General features: G+C 47.0%; 2 protein-coding genes across 5 annotated transcripts in view; one reads left to right on the forward strand and one right to left on the reverse strand.

Moving 5' to 3' along the window:
* The window catches only part of Rps6kc1 (ribosomal protein S6 kinase C1), a 156,769-nt gene that overhangs the window by 19,091 nt on the left and 122,345 nt on the right, over nucleotides 1–15,333 (reverse strand). For all 4 annotated transcript variants that reach the window (XM_031338665.1, XM_031338655.1, XM_031338672.1 and 1 more), the window contains 2 exons: nucleotides 8,923–10,494; nucleotides 8,562–8,651 (listed from right to left, as the gene is read on the reverse strand). In XM_031338665.1, coding sequence (XP_031194525.1) covers nucleotides 8,562–8,651; nucleotides 8,923–10,494 — 1,662 coding nt within the window. The remainder of the gene's footprint in view (nucleotides 1–8,561; nucleotides 8,652–8,922; nucleotides 10,495–15,333) is intronic.
* On the forward strand, nucleotides 11,221–11,720 carry LOC116068742 (40S ribosomal protein S11-like). The gene has a single exon (XM_031338694.1). The coding sequence runs from the start codon at nucleotides 11,304–11,306 to the stop codon at nucleotides 11,718–11,720; it is 417 nt and encodes a 138-aa protein (XP_031194554.1). The 5' UTR covers nucleotides 11,221–11,303.

A 15,333-nucleotide genomic window follows, 5' to 3' on the forward strand; every position in this document is an offset into this window, starting at 1 on the left:
AAATGACACCTGATGTTCACACGGTGGCAAGTGGAACACAGATTAGAGACAGTGGCAGTGGAAGTCACTCAGTTGCTAACTGCAGCACTGTTAGCAAGTTGATGGTGGCTTCAGCTAGGGAGTGCAGTGACACCTCTTACGGTAGCTGCCTCTGGATGATGGTTTGCTCTGCTGTGTGTGACTGGGGCCTGCGAAAAGTGAAAAGGTTGGCAAAGCCAGGCAGAAAGAAAGCTGGGCCAAGAGAGGAGTCCAGGTCTCCTGTCTCTGCTCACCATGAGGAACCCAGTGCCTGACTAACAGACTCTGACACTTGCTGAGTTCTCCTGGGACCACTGCTGTCAGATTATTTTTAAATGTTTTCAAAAACAGAATTATAAACAGACCCACTACCTAGATAAGCCCAGAGCATTACTTTAGGTTCAGGAAAAAATACTTTCTTTGAGAATTAAGGGTTGAGACAGAGGCTCCTGACCACATACTCAGGACTCTCCCATCTCAGCCCTTCCAGATGTGGACATGGCAGGTGTGTGCTACCAGGTCCAGTTTACAAGCCTTTGTTTTTAAGTTCCCACAACTAAAACAAAATGTAACAAATGAAGCCACAGCAACAGAGTGTGAAACTTACTTGCAATACTAATGGCAATCGTAGGCTGTCTCTGAGCTACACCCTACACCCCATCTTCAAATCCGAGTTTCATTACAGGTTTGGATGGTTCCTCTAACATCTATGAACAAGATTATCAAAGCTTAGCAGCTGAAGTTTAAGTCTGAAACTTCACAGCTATTTACAGGGACCTCAGGTCCAAAGCCAGTTCATCTGAACAGGACTGTTACCTGCCTAATTGTTCACAGCAGCTCTAAGGCAGCTCTAATCCACAGACAGACAGACAAACAGGAGCATCCACTTCTCAGCCCATCCTTTTGAACACTGCCAGCTCAGCTGTCCATTCAGTATTTCCCACGTTCTGTCATTGCTTTATTGCTTGTGCATGTGGCACATTTGTCAAGCGGGACATAAGAACAGTCTAAATGTTCAGATGTCCCCTGAGCCACGTGGCTCTAACCAGCTGGCATTTTGTCCGAGGACAACTATGTTAGTGCCTCACACTGTCCTTCCAGGGCACAGGGCACAGGGCACAGAGCTCCTCCACCTTGCACAGCCCTGCTCTGGACTCACCTCGGGCTCCAGCCTTGCTTTCTGCTTTGCTCTCCTAATTCAGTGTGGGTTAGCTAAACTGGCCCTGGCTGCTGTGGGGTGGAAAACAGGCGGAATGGGCCGGCTCACGTGAGGCCCCTCCCACTTAGGCCTGGATTTCTCCTTAGGGTGACCTGGCACCTGTGTTCTCAACTTTCCTGAATTACCTGCACAACTTGGGCCAAAACACTTTGGTTTCACTTGATTCAGCACTCTGGGGCTAAAAATTACTTGTTCAAGGAGTTTATAGGTATCGGCCCACGCTGTTTTCTTGGGAAATGAAATAAGGAGCAGTTAGGTGCCATGTAGCTTCTGGATGACTGATTCCTAATGCTACGCAGTCTTGCTTCGTCCCGCAGCCCGCACTTCTAGCAGAGGAGCCAACAGCATGCTCCATTCTGCATTGATCATCTCACAACAGTTCTGCTCTGAACGGCCATCGGGTGTCATGGTGCTCCCGACCAAAGCCATTAGGGCTGATGGATGAGAAAAAGGCTAACTGGAAACTGAGGATGGCAGGCGCAGCGCTCTTCCCACTGCTCTCCCGGGCTAGGCGGGCCAAGGCAGTATGCTCTGCTGTTAACAGAGCTCCGGCAGCCCCACCTGCCTTACCACCGCTAACTTTTTAAAAACCTTACCACTTCCAGACATTATCTGAAGGGAATCTTTACAAAGAACTGCATAGAAGGAGTAAGCCCTGGGTGAGGTATGCCATTAACTTCTTAAAACTTTAGCATGTCCAGACATTTGTCTGAAGGAAATGTTTGTGAAGAATTGCTTAGAAGGAATGAGCCCTCGATGTGGCACGGAGACCGAAACCGACAAGATTTTATAGGAAATGGGGATACGGTTTAAATGAAAGCAGCTCCTGAAAACCCTAAGAACTTAATGCTTACGATTAAGCACTCTAGGCCAGCAGGGCAGCTCAGGGGCAGTACTTCTGCACATACTCACTAAAAGTCAGGCAGAGTGGAGCAGTAGGGTACAGAACAGGCAGAAACCTGTGCGTTCCCTAGCCAGGCAGTCTAGCCTAATGGCAAGTTCCACATTCACTGAAAGACTGTCACAAAAATAATATGGAAAGCAATAGTGGAACACACCGGACTATGGTCTGCACATGCATGAGTAAAACATGGGCATGCGTGGGCCCAAGCACATGTGCACACAGACACACGCACACATACACACACACTCACACATGCAATCACACACACACACGAGCACAGGCATACACACACACATGCACACACACACACACTCACACATATACTCACACACGCACTCACACCCTCACACACTCGTGCACACACTCGCAAACACACACTCATACTCACACACATGCACACATTCACACACATGCACTCACACACGCACGAGCACAGGCACACACACGCATACTTATACACGCATACATGCACACACACTCACACACACATACGCACTCACACACTTGCACACACACTCTCACACACTCACACCTTCACACACTCGCACACACTCACACCTTCACACACTCTCACACACTCACATTCACGCACACGCACGAGCACAGGCACATGCACACACACTCCACAATTCAGCCTTCTATCTTCTCAGCTAATCAGAGACAAACAGAAGCCCCTTGACTTCTGATGAGGGCGCAACACTGCAGCCAGCTGCCTAACTGTCCCGATCAACTCCAGCATCACCACAGGAAGCATCACTCCGCAGCCATAGCTCCAGGGCCTCTCCCCCGGAAGACAGAGCAAGTATAAGATCAGAGAGGAAGGGGGTTGTTGAAAACGGCAGGTGAAATTAATCTACTCTTAATGGTCCAAAGTCTGGATATTAAAGTCCCCAAGGGTCTGAGTGCTGAAGAGCTTGTCCCCAGCTTGGCACTATAGGAAGCCAAAGAACATTTAAGAGCTGTGGCCTCGGGCTGGAGAGATGGCTCAGTGGTTAAGAGCACTGACTGTTCTTCCAGAGATCCTGAGTTCAAATCCCAGCAACCACATGATGGCTCACAACCATCTGTAATGGGATCTGATGCCCTCTTCTGGTGTGTCTGAAGACAGCAACAGTGTACTCATATGCATGAAATAAATAAAATCTTAAAAAAAAAAAAAAAAATCCAGGCAGAGGTGGTGCACGCCTTTAACCCCAGCACTTGGGAGGCAGAGGCAGGCAGATTTCTGAGTTCGAGGCCAGCCTGGTCTACAGAGTGAGTTCCAGGACAGCCAGGACTACACAGAGAAACTCTGTCTTGAAAAACAGAAAGAAAGAAAGAGAGAGAAAGAGAGAGAGAGAGAGAGGAAGGAAGGAAGGAAGGAAGGAAGGACAGAAGGAAGGAAGGAAGAGCTGCGGCCTCATGGGAGGTCTTTAGGTCATTTAGGGACATGTATTGAGGGGGATCTTTGGGCCCAGGCTGAGGGGAATTTCTGGCCCCACCCACTCCTGTGTGCTATACAGCAACTGTTCCACTGAGCTCAGACAGGCTAGAACCTCCAAAGCTAAGAGCCAAAATAAAGCTGCTGACTCTGTTAGTTACAGCAGTTGCTGATGCTGCCCTTGCCACTGAATGCCAGGCTGTGTGGAAGGATACAGAAAGTGATGCTGTGTTTCACCTCTCCTGTGTGAGCACTGACTACTGACCACCCTTACACATTTTCTAATTCTAGGAGCTGACGAGTTTCTTCTCTTACGGGGCCCAGACATATATAGCTCTAACATACTAACTAAATGGCAGGAGCTAAGCTCTTCAGTGTCCACCATTTCGTTCTCTGTAGTCACTCTGTGGCCAGTATGGGAACTGGGAACTTAGCTCGGTTAAGGTGTCAGGTCAAGTTAGGGTTCATGTGAGGCTCCAGGGCCCTTCTGAGCTGGGTCTGGGATAGACCTCAGGCCAGCAGACCTTCAAGCCCTTCCATATCCATTCTTCCCTCTCGTCGGCGGCACACAGGCTTCCCTGGCCCCCTTTGCTTTGGCATGTAGTGGAGTGCAAGTGTGAACTGGAAACTGGACAGTTTACTCTCCTTGAAAGAAACAAATTGGCTTTGCAGCAAGAACTGGAATCAAAAGATGAAAGACACTTGCTGATCAGTCCAGAAAAACACAAAAACACTATGTACCGGTGACCTACTGAACATTTTGCTCAAGGGCAAATTCTACCAAGCCACAAATGCAACTCTTCCCAAGCTAGCTTTAAACTCGGCCTTGCCTTCCATTGCTTTCCCCAGAAGAGGAAAGGCCTGCCCTAGGACCACGGTCCCGCTTCCTGAGTATGTCCTCATGATTTCCAAATACACAGCTTTATTTATTTTGTTCCTGTTTGCTGAAATCAGTCTACAACTCTTAAATGCTCATATTTAAATAAACCTCGCTTCTTTCATTCTTATTATCCTGTTGATAATCTTTTGGTGTATTCTAAAGTGTCTGGCTTCTTCCTCTAAATGAAATTTTTTTCAATAAATCCCTCATTTCCATTCTTTATAGTTTTTATAAAAACTCTACAGACATATGAAAATATACTTTAAAAGTCTTCCAAGTAAAGTAATTCCTTGAACTCAACTGGTAGGTGGATTCTGCCCTTGATGAACTTGAATTCTGACCAGGTTTTTTTATAAGTATGTTGTACGACTGACATAGGTGATTTTATTTCTATTCAACAATCTACTTACTACTATGAAGAGGAATCCTGAAAAACCTTATATAACTTGTCCAAGGTCATAAGGGCCTGGCAATTCTTAATGACACTGAAATCTCTGAATTAATGAGTGTCTGACGGGCTCAACACATATTAATCCATCCCTGGGTTGAACCCTCGCTGTCATATAAAATCCTGAAGTACAATGCTGAGTACCACACTTACCAAGAAAGAAATGGAGGGGAAGGGTGTTTATGGGGAAAGGCAGGAGAGACTGCTCCCCCCAAATATATCCATGCACTCTGTGCAACTAGTCAGTCTGGAGACTCTCTGGGGAGCACGGGACAGAGGCGCTTGAGTGTCCTGCTCTACCCTTAACTCTGCAGACTGAATTCTGTCTCACTTTTTGCCGTCAGCTGTGAGCTGTTTTCAAGTGTGAAATCGCCTAACAGAGGAAGCAAAGCTGTCATTTGACATCTGGGAGTGTGCAGATGAGGCTGCGGAGAGAAGTGTGTCGGTCCTCTTCAATTCACACACACACTCACCTATAAGACTCCAGTCTGTTAACTAGTCTGTGAGAAATACCAACGCAAGTTTCAAGTGTTTAAAATTAAGGGTTCACAATGGGATTAAAAGTATCAGTGGAAGAGATGCATGAAGACCAGGCGCGTGGGTGAGGGCATTAGCTTGATAAGAAGGACGCAGCCAATCCTGCTCACCTGAGCTAGCTGAACACTGAGTTTTCAGTCTTTGTATGTCACATGGTTAAGAGTATAAGTTCTATTTCTAGCTGCCTTTGGCGGTAAAAGATATTGCTATGAAAACATTAACTACAGCCCCGGCATTGTATTTTATTTTTCTATTACACTAAAAATGTTTTAACAAAATTTATTCTATGCTACTAAGTGGGGAAATACTTTAAATCCTTGGGTCAAAAACTTGGTGAAATTGTGGTTTCTATAGCATTAGAAATAAAATCCAAGTTACCACGAGTATTAGAAATAAAATCCAAGTTACTCCACAGAGAAGTGAGCAACACCCTGGCTTCTGATCCACCACCTAGCCTAGTGTGTCTAGGAGCTCCTGAGGACGGGGCTGCAGACCTACTCAGTGCTGCACACCCTGTGCCTACCTGGCACATCACAGCCCTGCTTTATCTCGTTCTCCCCGTCACTCTGTGTGTCTGTGGAATGAAAGCTATTTACCATGAATGATATATATTGAGTAAAAACCTTGTTAGCTAATCAAAAGATACGAAATGAACCTGAAAGGTCCAACTTTGAGAACAGGGCTAAGTCTGCTCCGTAAATTCGTATTCTCAAGATCCTCCTGATGAACCTGCAGCTGCAGCCATTTAAGGGTCGGCTTTTTCACAGACACAGACAGACAGAGCTCCGTGGGTTTTGTCTTTGTGTTGCTGGATCTCTTTGCTTTAACATAAAAGGCGACTTTTTTTTTTCAAGTTCTTAGTTTTACTGCAGAAACTTGTGAGCCTTCGTGGACATGGCTGGAGGTCTGTGGCCTTAAATCCAAGATCACAAGGTTGGCAGAAGTAATTCTTAAACAACAGAAGGTGACCATTTGCATTTCAAAATTTATCTATCTTGCTTTTCCCCTCAATTAGACCAAAACATGTTGATTCCCAGGTTTCTGTGAGTGTTTTCTGGTCTAAACTTATTTATAGAACAGAATAATAGCCCCCCTGCTAGTCTGGCATTTGCTCAAGTTTCTGTCCATGTAAATCGAATCTGTTACTGGAAATTTTTCTCAAAATATCAAGGCACATCGTCCGCAAGATAAAAGGATACGGTGATAGTATAAAGTACAGGCAGGTGGGTGATGTTTTTTGAACAAACAGATGATAAGGATCCTGGGAGGGAGGAGGGCAGGGGCAGGCTGCACTGGACAAACAAGAGGGCAAAGCTCTCCTCAGCTGCCTCTGGACTTCACTGTCTAACCAGGCAGCAGAGCTTTGGCTTTAGTGACAATCTCAGCAGGACTCAGGTCAGAGCTGGGGGGAGGGGCGAGTGTGGGAGAGGGGAATTGCTGCCAGGGACTCTATTTACCTTCCCCTGTCACTGTCCACTGACATGCTGGCCCCTTACCACAGCTCTCTGCCACTGAAGAAGGAAGAGCACCTACTCAGCCACCGGCAGAGCTTTTCAGTTCTAAGGGATGCTTTGCTGCTTGAGGCTCCAATCCCTTTGGGATTACGAGGTGCAGGCTCTGCCTCCCTCTGGAGGTCCCATTAACAAGAAAGAGAAATCTACTTTTTTGGGTTTCTTCTTGTTGCTAACTTGATCTGCCCAAGAGTTGGAGGAACGACCCGTGGCTCATGCACACAGCAGCTAAGCAGCTGGAAGGTGCAATTCTTTCAAACAAACGATCACAACAAAGCCTCTCTTTAGACTACAGTTTGGATGGCTTTCCCCCCCAAATGCTATGAAGGACAACCTGGAAGGGGGACTGCAGAAATCCAAGAATCCATTAATGGTGTACTGCCACCTGCTGGTCAAACGTGGAGTGGCATTCCTGGAGAAATGAAGTCAGGACTTGGAAATTGGTGAACATGGAAAACTGTTAAACTTGGAATTAATTGTTAACATGGAACAGTGCACTTGGAAATTGATAAACTCAGTACATGAAACTGATAGTTTGTGTGGAATAGCTTTATCCCATCATGTAGAAACGCTCAGATGCTAAAGGAGAACCGGCCCTGATGTGCTCAGATGGCAGACAGCTACTGTTTAGAAGAGAAGCTTGCGCCCACAACACTCAGCTCTAATCCACATGGCACACTGGGCCCACTTCAGGACGGAACACACTTTACTCATAGCTTCTCCCAAATTTAAGGTGGACTCTAAAACCTCCAAATTCACTGTAATTAACAAATATATCCATACTAGCTGGAACCTAAATTGTTAGTTCTTACCAAATTAGAAAGTGGCACCAGTGAACACAAGAGCAAGCGGCTTCACTACAATGTTTTTGTTTTTCATTAACTATATAACAGTATTGGTTCATAAGCGCTTGTTTTGGGGAAAGTTTTGGAATTTGCATTGGGTTGAAAACCTGCCTTTCCTCAGCCCGGCAACTCTTACCACGGAAAATTCCCCTAAAAACAATAAAGCCCATTCATTCCTAACTATCATCGTTTCCCGCGAAGCTGAGCTAAGCAAGGTGAGCAGTAGCACAGCGATGACCACGCCCCCCCGTGGGGCCCGCCCACTCCGTCGGCAGTCAGTGGGCAAGGGATGAGGAGACTCTGTGCCTTTCTGAGACTGAGCAGGCTATGGGGGTAAAGAGCACCCCATCTGCACTGGCAAGAGGGCAGCTCAGATCCAACGGATGTGCTCAACTATGGCTGCCAACCGAAGCCTGGACGGCCACACACATCTGTGATGTTAAAGATAAAAAGCAGAGCCATATCTTAATAGAATTTAAAGTCTGCCCGTGTGGAGAGGGTTAGGGGCCACAAGGCCTTCCTTAAGACACTTCAAAGGACACAGTGAGTTTCCAGAGATATACAAATGCTTTTACCAAGAGCAGTGAATGTGCACATGTGTGTTTGCACACCCATACACACATCTTTGGCTCCACACAGTTCAATCCCCTACTTTTCTTCATTAGGGCTGAAGGCGTGAGCAGACCCGACGAGTGTGTGAGCCGCTAGTGAAAAGCACAACTGGCAGAGAGAAGGAAGAGCCACCTCTCAAGTGAAGCATTTGAGGAGAGTGCTCTAACCTGGGGCGCAGTACATCCTCGCTACGGCATCGCTGTCACAGGAATCTTCAACCTCACTCCACCTGCTAAAATACGTTAGCTGAATGTGTCCTAAAAACAAAACGACAGGAGAAATCAAAACATTTTTCTCTTCCATTTTCTGCAGAAGCGAACTGTAATTACTCCTTTTGTAGCTAAAAACAGTATCATTAAGAATAATGGCATCATTAAGTACTAGAAGCTATTACTGGGGGTGAATTTGCCGCGCTGATAATGAAGCTCTAGACAGGAAATGAAGATACTAATTACAAGATAAAACGCCTACTCAGTTAATTGGAAGCAACAGCGAATAAAAAGAAATGCATTTGTGAAAGTTCCTGACCTCCATCATTCAATAAGATGTTGTTTGGGTTCAGATCTCGGCACACAATCCCCTCTCTGTGCAAGGCGTCAAGGGCTACCACCATTTCCGCTGCCCATCTCTGAACGCAGCCCTCTGGGATGGAGAACCTAGAGCTTACTGCTAATCGCTTATCTAGGTCCTCAAAGATCTGATGGACTTCCTTGTCGGCTCCCCCGGCTCCCACACTTCGCTCCTTGGCCTCTGAGTCTCTCTGGAACAGAGAGTTCGCCTCTTCTTTAGTTGGCTCTGTGAACAGCAACACCTCCTCCGATGTGGCAGTGTCTGAGTGTGCACTGTGTTCTTTAGCACCTGAGCATGGACTAGAAATGTGGAACAGGCTTTCTTGCAAGTCCTGTGCAGTGACCGCTACCTCCACCTGCCCCAGCCCGTCAGACTCGGAATGTAAGCTGGAAGACAGAAACTGGTCTCGTGAGCTCCTGTGATCAACGGCAGCCATGAATGCCACCCCAGGATCTGCCTGAGCAGCGTGCTCTGGGGACACACCACCAGGACAGAATTCAGTGGGATCGCTCAGTCCCTCTGGGCCACCTTTTCCAAGGCCACGACACTGTTCAGAACTCAGCCTGAGGCACAACACATCCGGGGCTTCCAACAGTTTACTTTCCAGCCTGCCTGCACTGGCCTGTGAAAACTTAGTAGGGTCCATTGCTGAAGCCTCTTTGGTTGGCTGCAGCTCACCAGGTAAATTCACAAGAAGGTCAGGCCTTCCTTCCTCAGCACCACCGACATCCTCAGAGGCAGCCTCTTTAAATGAGATAACTGGGACGGAGTCATTTGAGCCCCTGCTGATGGAGTCCTGAGCTTCACTCTCTCCCTTGCTCTTGCTAGTATCAAAACTCTGGGAAGGACTGTCTCCATCTTCAAGGGTAAAGAGCGCTTTCGAAGGCTCTGGTTTCAGACTGTGTAACTTCTCACCAAAATCCAGCCCCAGGAGTTCACTCGTGCTGTCTTTGCTGTCTATCCTGAAGAACTCCATAGGGCTGTTTTTTGACCTACTGAGGGAATCAGATGCTCGAGGAGAAGAAACTGCTTCTAGGTCCTCATCTCCAGGGCAGAACTTGAGCTGGGTGCTAGGGCTCGCACTGTCAGTAGTGAGGGATGCTGGGAAACTCCTAACAGCTTGGGTATCAGCCTTGTCCCCTTCAGGCTGCGAGACAGACTCCTCATTCAGAGATGCCAGGTCAATCTTTTCTTGCCCATACTCGTTGCACAGCGTTAGGTAGCCAGCTGTGCATTCTTCCTCTGAACTGGAGCCCGAGTCCGGCCACTTGGGAGAGCTGTCCTGGGCGTCATCCTCCTGGTTACTGTCGTCTTGAGAACTCGGGGTGAGACTCATCTTCAGAGGCAGAACCTTCAGCATGCTCCCCGTGTCGCTCCCTCGGGACTCGAAGCTGCTGCCACCCTGAGGACTGGCACTTGGCTGCTGCAGACACACTTGAGGAGGCATGGACGGCCTCACTTCCTCAATGTCCAAGCTTTCTCGAGAGCTTCTGTTCAGAAATTTACTAATATACGACCAGAGTTTGCCACCTGCGAACAACAGTGACAAAAAAAATTAACATCTCTACATTGATAGTTACTTGAGCCACTGAAGAAAATGGAGTACTATGATAACTAGCCATTAAGTCAGTCAATAAAATTCATTAATATCAAGGACCTATTAATTAATATTAATATTTCATGTTATATATGAAATAAAGTGTGATGGTCTTCTGTGGACTTTACTAAGTGTCAAATGCAGTACCGATAATTTTAAAAATTACGACCTATTTCTTTCTGTTAAGGGTAATTACTTGTAATCCCCACATAGCTAGATCTTTACGTTAAACATTGTTTAGTCTTCTGCTTAACTCATAACTAGTCCACCAGAGAGATGGTGCTGCTTAAGGCTGTACACTGCAATAGAGAGTACAGTGCCAGTTCATAAATACCCAGTCCGGACCTGGGGACCAACAGGTGGCAGCTGGTGCCTTCAAATGTGACATGCTAACTTTTTCCCCCATCCTCTGCCTCTGGAACATGGCACATACTTTGTATGAACAGATGTGGCTACTGGGGAAAATTACTGAGTAGCTTTTAATAAGGTGAGCCACCAAGGGAAGAGTAGCCCATGCTCTGACACATCTCTAGACCCAGAACCTACCTATGTCCTCAAATGAGCATAAAATAACCCAGCACAGCGTCTACAACACTGGCCACAATGGTGCTTCAGTTTACTATAGTAGAGAGGTATTCTAACTAGAATCTTCATGTTTTTTAAAAATCACGAGAACCATATGGATTAGGAATTTAATTATCAAAAGAATAATTTGCTCTCCTTTTCTCAGGCTGCTGGGAAGATGGCAGACATTCCGACAGAGCGTGCTTACCAAAAGCAGCCTACAATCTTTCAAAACAAGAAGCGTGTTTTGCTGGGAGAAACTGGCAAGGAAAAACTCTCTCAGCACTACAAAAGCCTCGGTCTAGGCTTCAAGATGCCCAAGGAGGCCATCGAGGGCACCTACATAGACAAGAAATGTCCCTTCACTGGAAGTGTCTGCATCCGAGGTCGGATCCTGTCTGGTGTCGTGATGAAGATGAAGATGCAGAGGACCACTGTCATCCACAGGGACTGTCTCCATTATATCCAAAATTACAATTGCTTTGGGAAGTGTCACAAGGACATGTCTGTGCACCCATCCCCCTGTTTCAGGGATGTACAGAGCAGAGACATTGTCACTGTTGGAGAGTGCAGGCCCCTGAGCAAGACTGTTTGATTCAATGTGCTCAAGGTCACCAAGAAGCAGTTTCAGAAGTTCTAAGGGGACTCTGGCCAGTGCCCTAGAACAAATAAAGTTATTTTCCAACTTACAAAAAAAAAGTATAATTCATTAAATATGGGGCCAAAGTCTCAAGAAGAGAAGCTGCAAACATGTTCTCCATGACAACGGAAATAGTTCCCAAAACTGAAAAATAAAAACACTTGCTGCCCAGTTTGACGACCTAAGTTCAATTCCAGGGACCCACATGAGCAGGAGAGAATCAACTTCTGCAGACTGAGCTCTGACCTCTGGGCACATGCTGTGATGTGCATGTTCACAAACACACACACACACACAGAGTAAACAGTGAATGAATGAAATTTTAAAAGAATGAGTTAAAATAAGTCTCCCTACTTAGATGAGGAGGGTGAATTTTCAGATCAGGTTTCATTTGCTATTGGGAGTCGTATACCAAGGGAGCTAGACTGAAATGTGTAACCATCAGCAGACAGCCACAGAATGAAGTCATCAAACGCATCCAAGAAGCATCTACTTCACAATTCACTCCAAGGGCATCAGTAAGGCTACAAATCGGCTTACCCTGCCCCCATCATGAGGAGCAGTGCAGTCAGGGCCAGTGTCAGAGCCTCACACCTCTCCCTCTCCCTCTCCTTCACAATCTCCCTCTCTGTCTGTGTCTCCCTCTCCCTCACGTCTCTCCTTCTCCCTCTCCCTCTCCGTCACCATCTCCCTCTCTCCGCCCTTCTGTCTCTTTAGAGTCCTCGTTCAGGGCTTTGGAGTTCCCCCTACAAATGTACTAACATTTATGGACCCACCCTAACTGTGATTGCCACAATCTTTTGACAACAGTAATCATTGGGTGAAGCTGTGAAGGTGAAGCCTGGATTTCACTGGAGACCCCAAGATGTTGGAGATGCCAGAGCTGTGGGATATCTGCCAAGGAGAGCTGTTAACAGGGATCAGAACCAGCCGAAGGCAGAAAAGTATGTTGTAGTTAACAAAGCTGAAAGGGGTTGGCGATCTGAAGAGCCCTCTGACGTGAGATATGGAGTTTGTCCAGCTGGTTTCAGTCTTGCTTTGGCCCAGCATTTCCTCACCATGCTCCCTGTCTTCCCGTTTGGAACGATGATGTACAATCATACCATTGAATGTGAGAAGTATGAGATCTGTTTTTTGTTTTTCCATTTTGATTTTATAGAGGGCTACAGTTAAGAGATTGTCATAAGTCCCAAAAGAGACTTTGGACTTTTAAACAGTGTTGAGATTCTGAGAGTCTATGGGGACTTTTAAAGTTGGACTGAATCCATTTTTGCATTGTGATATGGCTTCAAGCCTATGGGGGCCGGGAAGTAGTGTGTGGTGATCTGAACAGGAAATGTCCTCCTCATAGGCTCAAATATCTGAATGCCTAGTGATAAGGCAGTAGACCTGTTTGAGAAGGATAAGAAGGTGTGGCCATGTTGGAAAAAGTGCATCACTTAGGATGGACTTTGAGGTTTCATAAACCCACACTAGGCCCAGTGAGTATGTGTGTGTGTGTGTGTGTGTGTGTGTGTGTGTGTGTGTGTGTGTCTGTGTGTGTTTGAGTGTGTGTGTGTGCATGTGTGTGTGTGTGTGTGTGTATGTGTATGTGTGTGTGCATGTGTGTGTGTCTGTCTGTCCATCTATCTCTACCTCTCTCCCTCCCTTCTCCCTGTCTGACACCTGTGGATCAGGATGTAACTCTCAGCTATTGCTCCAACTTTAACTCACAATTAGCATCATATCATAACATTTTCATGAGAAAATGAGTTTAGATGATTGTGTAGCACAGCCAGCCACAGAGAAGGTGTTCTGATACAGTCAAATGCTTCTTTGTTAGCTGAATTTCCATCTTCCTGCCTCTAGCTGCTGAGCAGGTCCTGGGATCCCCAGCATGCACTGACTGCTGGCTGGGGAACACAATGAGCATTTCTAAGGCTCCTGTGCAAGCTGCTAAGTTGCTCTGCCAGAATCCCCTCCATACACAATAGACAATTCAGCTTCTTCTTCAGCAAACTACCTGTATCAGACATTAGCAATTAGCCATTTTATTAATCATGGTGACATCCTGTTGAATTCCCATTTTTTTCACTATAACAATTTTAAATGTGGCTGTTGGTGTTTTCTTTATGGAAACTTCTGGGCTCACATAAGCCCCCTACCTTGAATTAGAGGAGCTGGGCTTCCCAGAGGGAAAGAGGCTGTCTGAGCCCCTCCAGCTTCACTCCTGAGGCCGGTCCAGCCTAGCACTCAGTGTGGAGCAGGGCCAGGTGCCAAGCACACCCTCACCTCCCCTGATAAACCACGAGTCCCCAAACCAGAGCACATTGTTCCTCCAAAGTGTTAGCTTTCTTCAAAACCGAGACCAACCCTGACAGACAGACTTACACAAACACTGAGTCTTCCTTCCAAAAAGAAGGAAAGGAATGGGAGGAGAGAGGAGGGGAGCAGAGGGGAGGAGAAGGGAAAGGAGAGGAAGGGAGGAGAGGAGAAGGGAAGGGAGAAGGAAGGGAAGGGAAGGGAAGGGAGGGGAAGGGAGGGAAGGACAAGGGAAGGGAGGAGAAAGAAGGGGAGGGGAAGGAAGGGAAGGGAAAGAGAAGGGAAGGAGAAGGGAAGGGAGGAGAAGGGAGGGGAGTCCCAGGAGGGGAAGGGAAGGGAAGGGGAAGGGAGGGGAGAGGAAGAAAGAGAAGGGAAGGAGAAAAGAAGGGAAGGAAAAAAGAAGTGGAGTGGAGGCAAGGGGAGGGGAAGGGAAGAAAGGTAGGTCTCATTATGCAGTCTACCTAGCCCTGGCTGGCCTGGTACTCACTCTGTAGACCAGGCTGGCCTGGTACTCACTCTGTAGACCAGGCTGGCCTTAAACTCACAGGTATCTGCCTGAGTCTGCTTCTTGAGTCCTGGGATGAAAGGTGTGTGCCACCGCACAGTACAATGTGACCTTTTATTTATTTTATTTTATTTTATTATTTTTTATTTTTTGGTTTTTCAAGACAGGGTTTCTCTGTGTAGCGCTGGCTGTTCTGGAACTCACTCTGTAGACCAGGCTGTCCTCAAACTCAGAAATCCGCCTGCCTTTGCCTCCCAAGTGCTGGGATTAAAGGTGTGTGCCACCACTGCCCAAATCCAATGTGACCTTTTTATAACAAGCTCTAACTAAACTCAGAAGGTGTCTAATGTGCATTGCTAAGATGATACGCAGGTGAGAGGGAGCATAATTAGATCTGCTTGCATTAAAACACAGGAACAGAAGTAATAGGCAGGGTGGCACAGACCCTGCTGTTATCTCAGCACTATGGAGGCTGAGGCAGGGGGATTACAAGTTCAAAGACAGCCTGCGCACAGAAGGATATCATCTTCACAAGGAAAAAGGAAGCCTCAGTTTCTAGAGCCTCGGTTCTAGAGAACGGAGCCCTGGCTGGACCAGGAAGGGTCGCATCACTCCACAGAGCTGGAGTTAGTGTGCTAATAATCTTAAAACCTGGCTAATGAAAAAGACTAGTGAAGAAGCTCCCCCATGCCCCTCTCTGCCCTGCTCTGCCCTGCTCTGCCCCGCTCTGCCCCGCTCTGCCCCGCTCTGCCCCGCTCTGCC

This window comes from Mastomys coucha, unplaced genomic scaffold (genome assembly GCF_008632895.1).
Source record: "Mastomys coucha isolate ucsf_1 unplaced genomic scaffold, UCSF_Mcou_1 pScaffold1, whole genome shotgun sequence".
NCBI lineage: Eukaryota > Metazoa > Chordata > Mammalia > Rodentia > Muridae > Mastomys > Mastomys coucha.

What these genes read in the sequence shown, in the direction of transcription:
- LOC116068742 (XM_031338694.1), top strand. Translation starts at nt 11,304, where the DNA reads ATGGCAGACATTCCGACAGAGCGTGCTTACCAAAAGCAGCCTACAATC.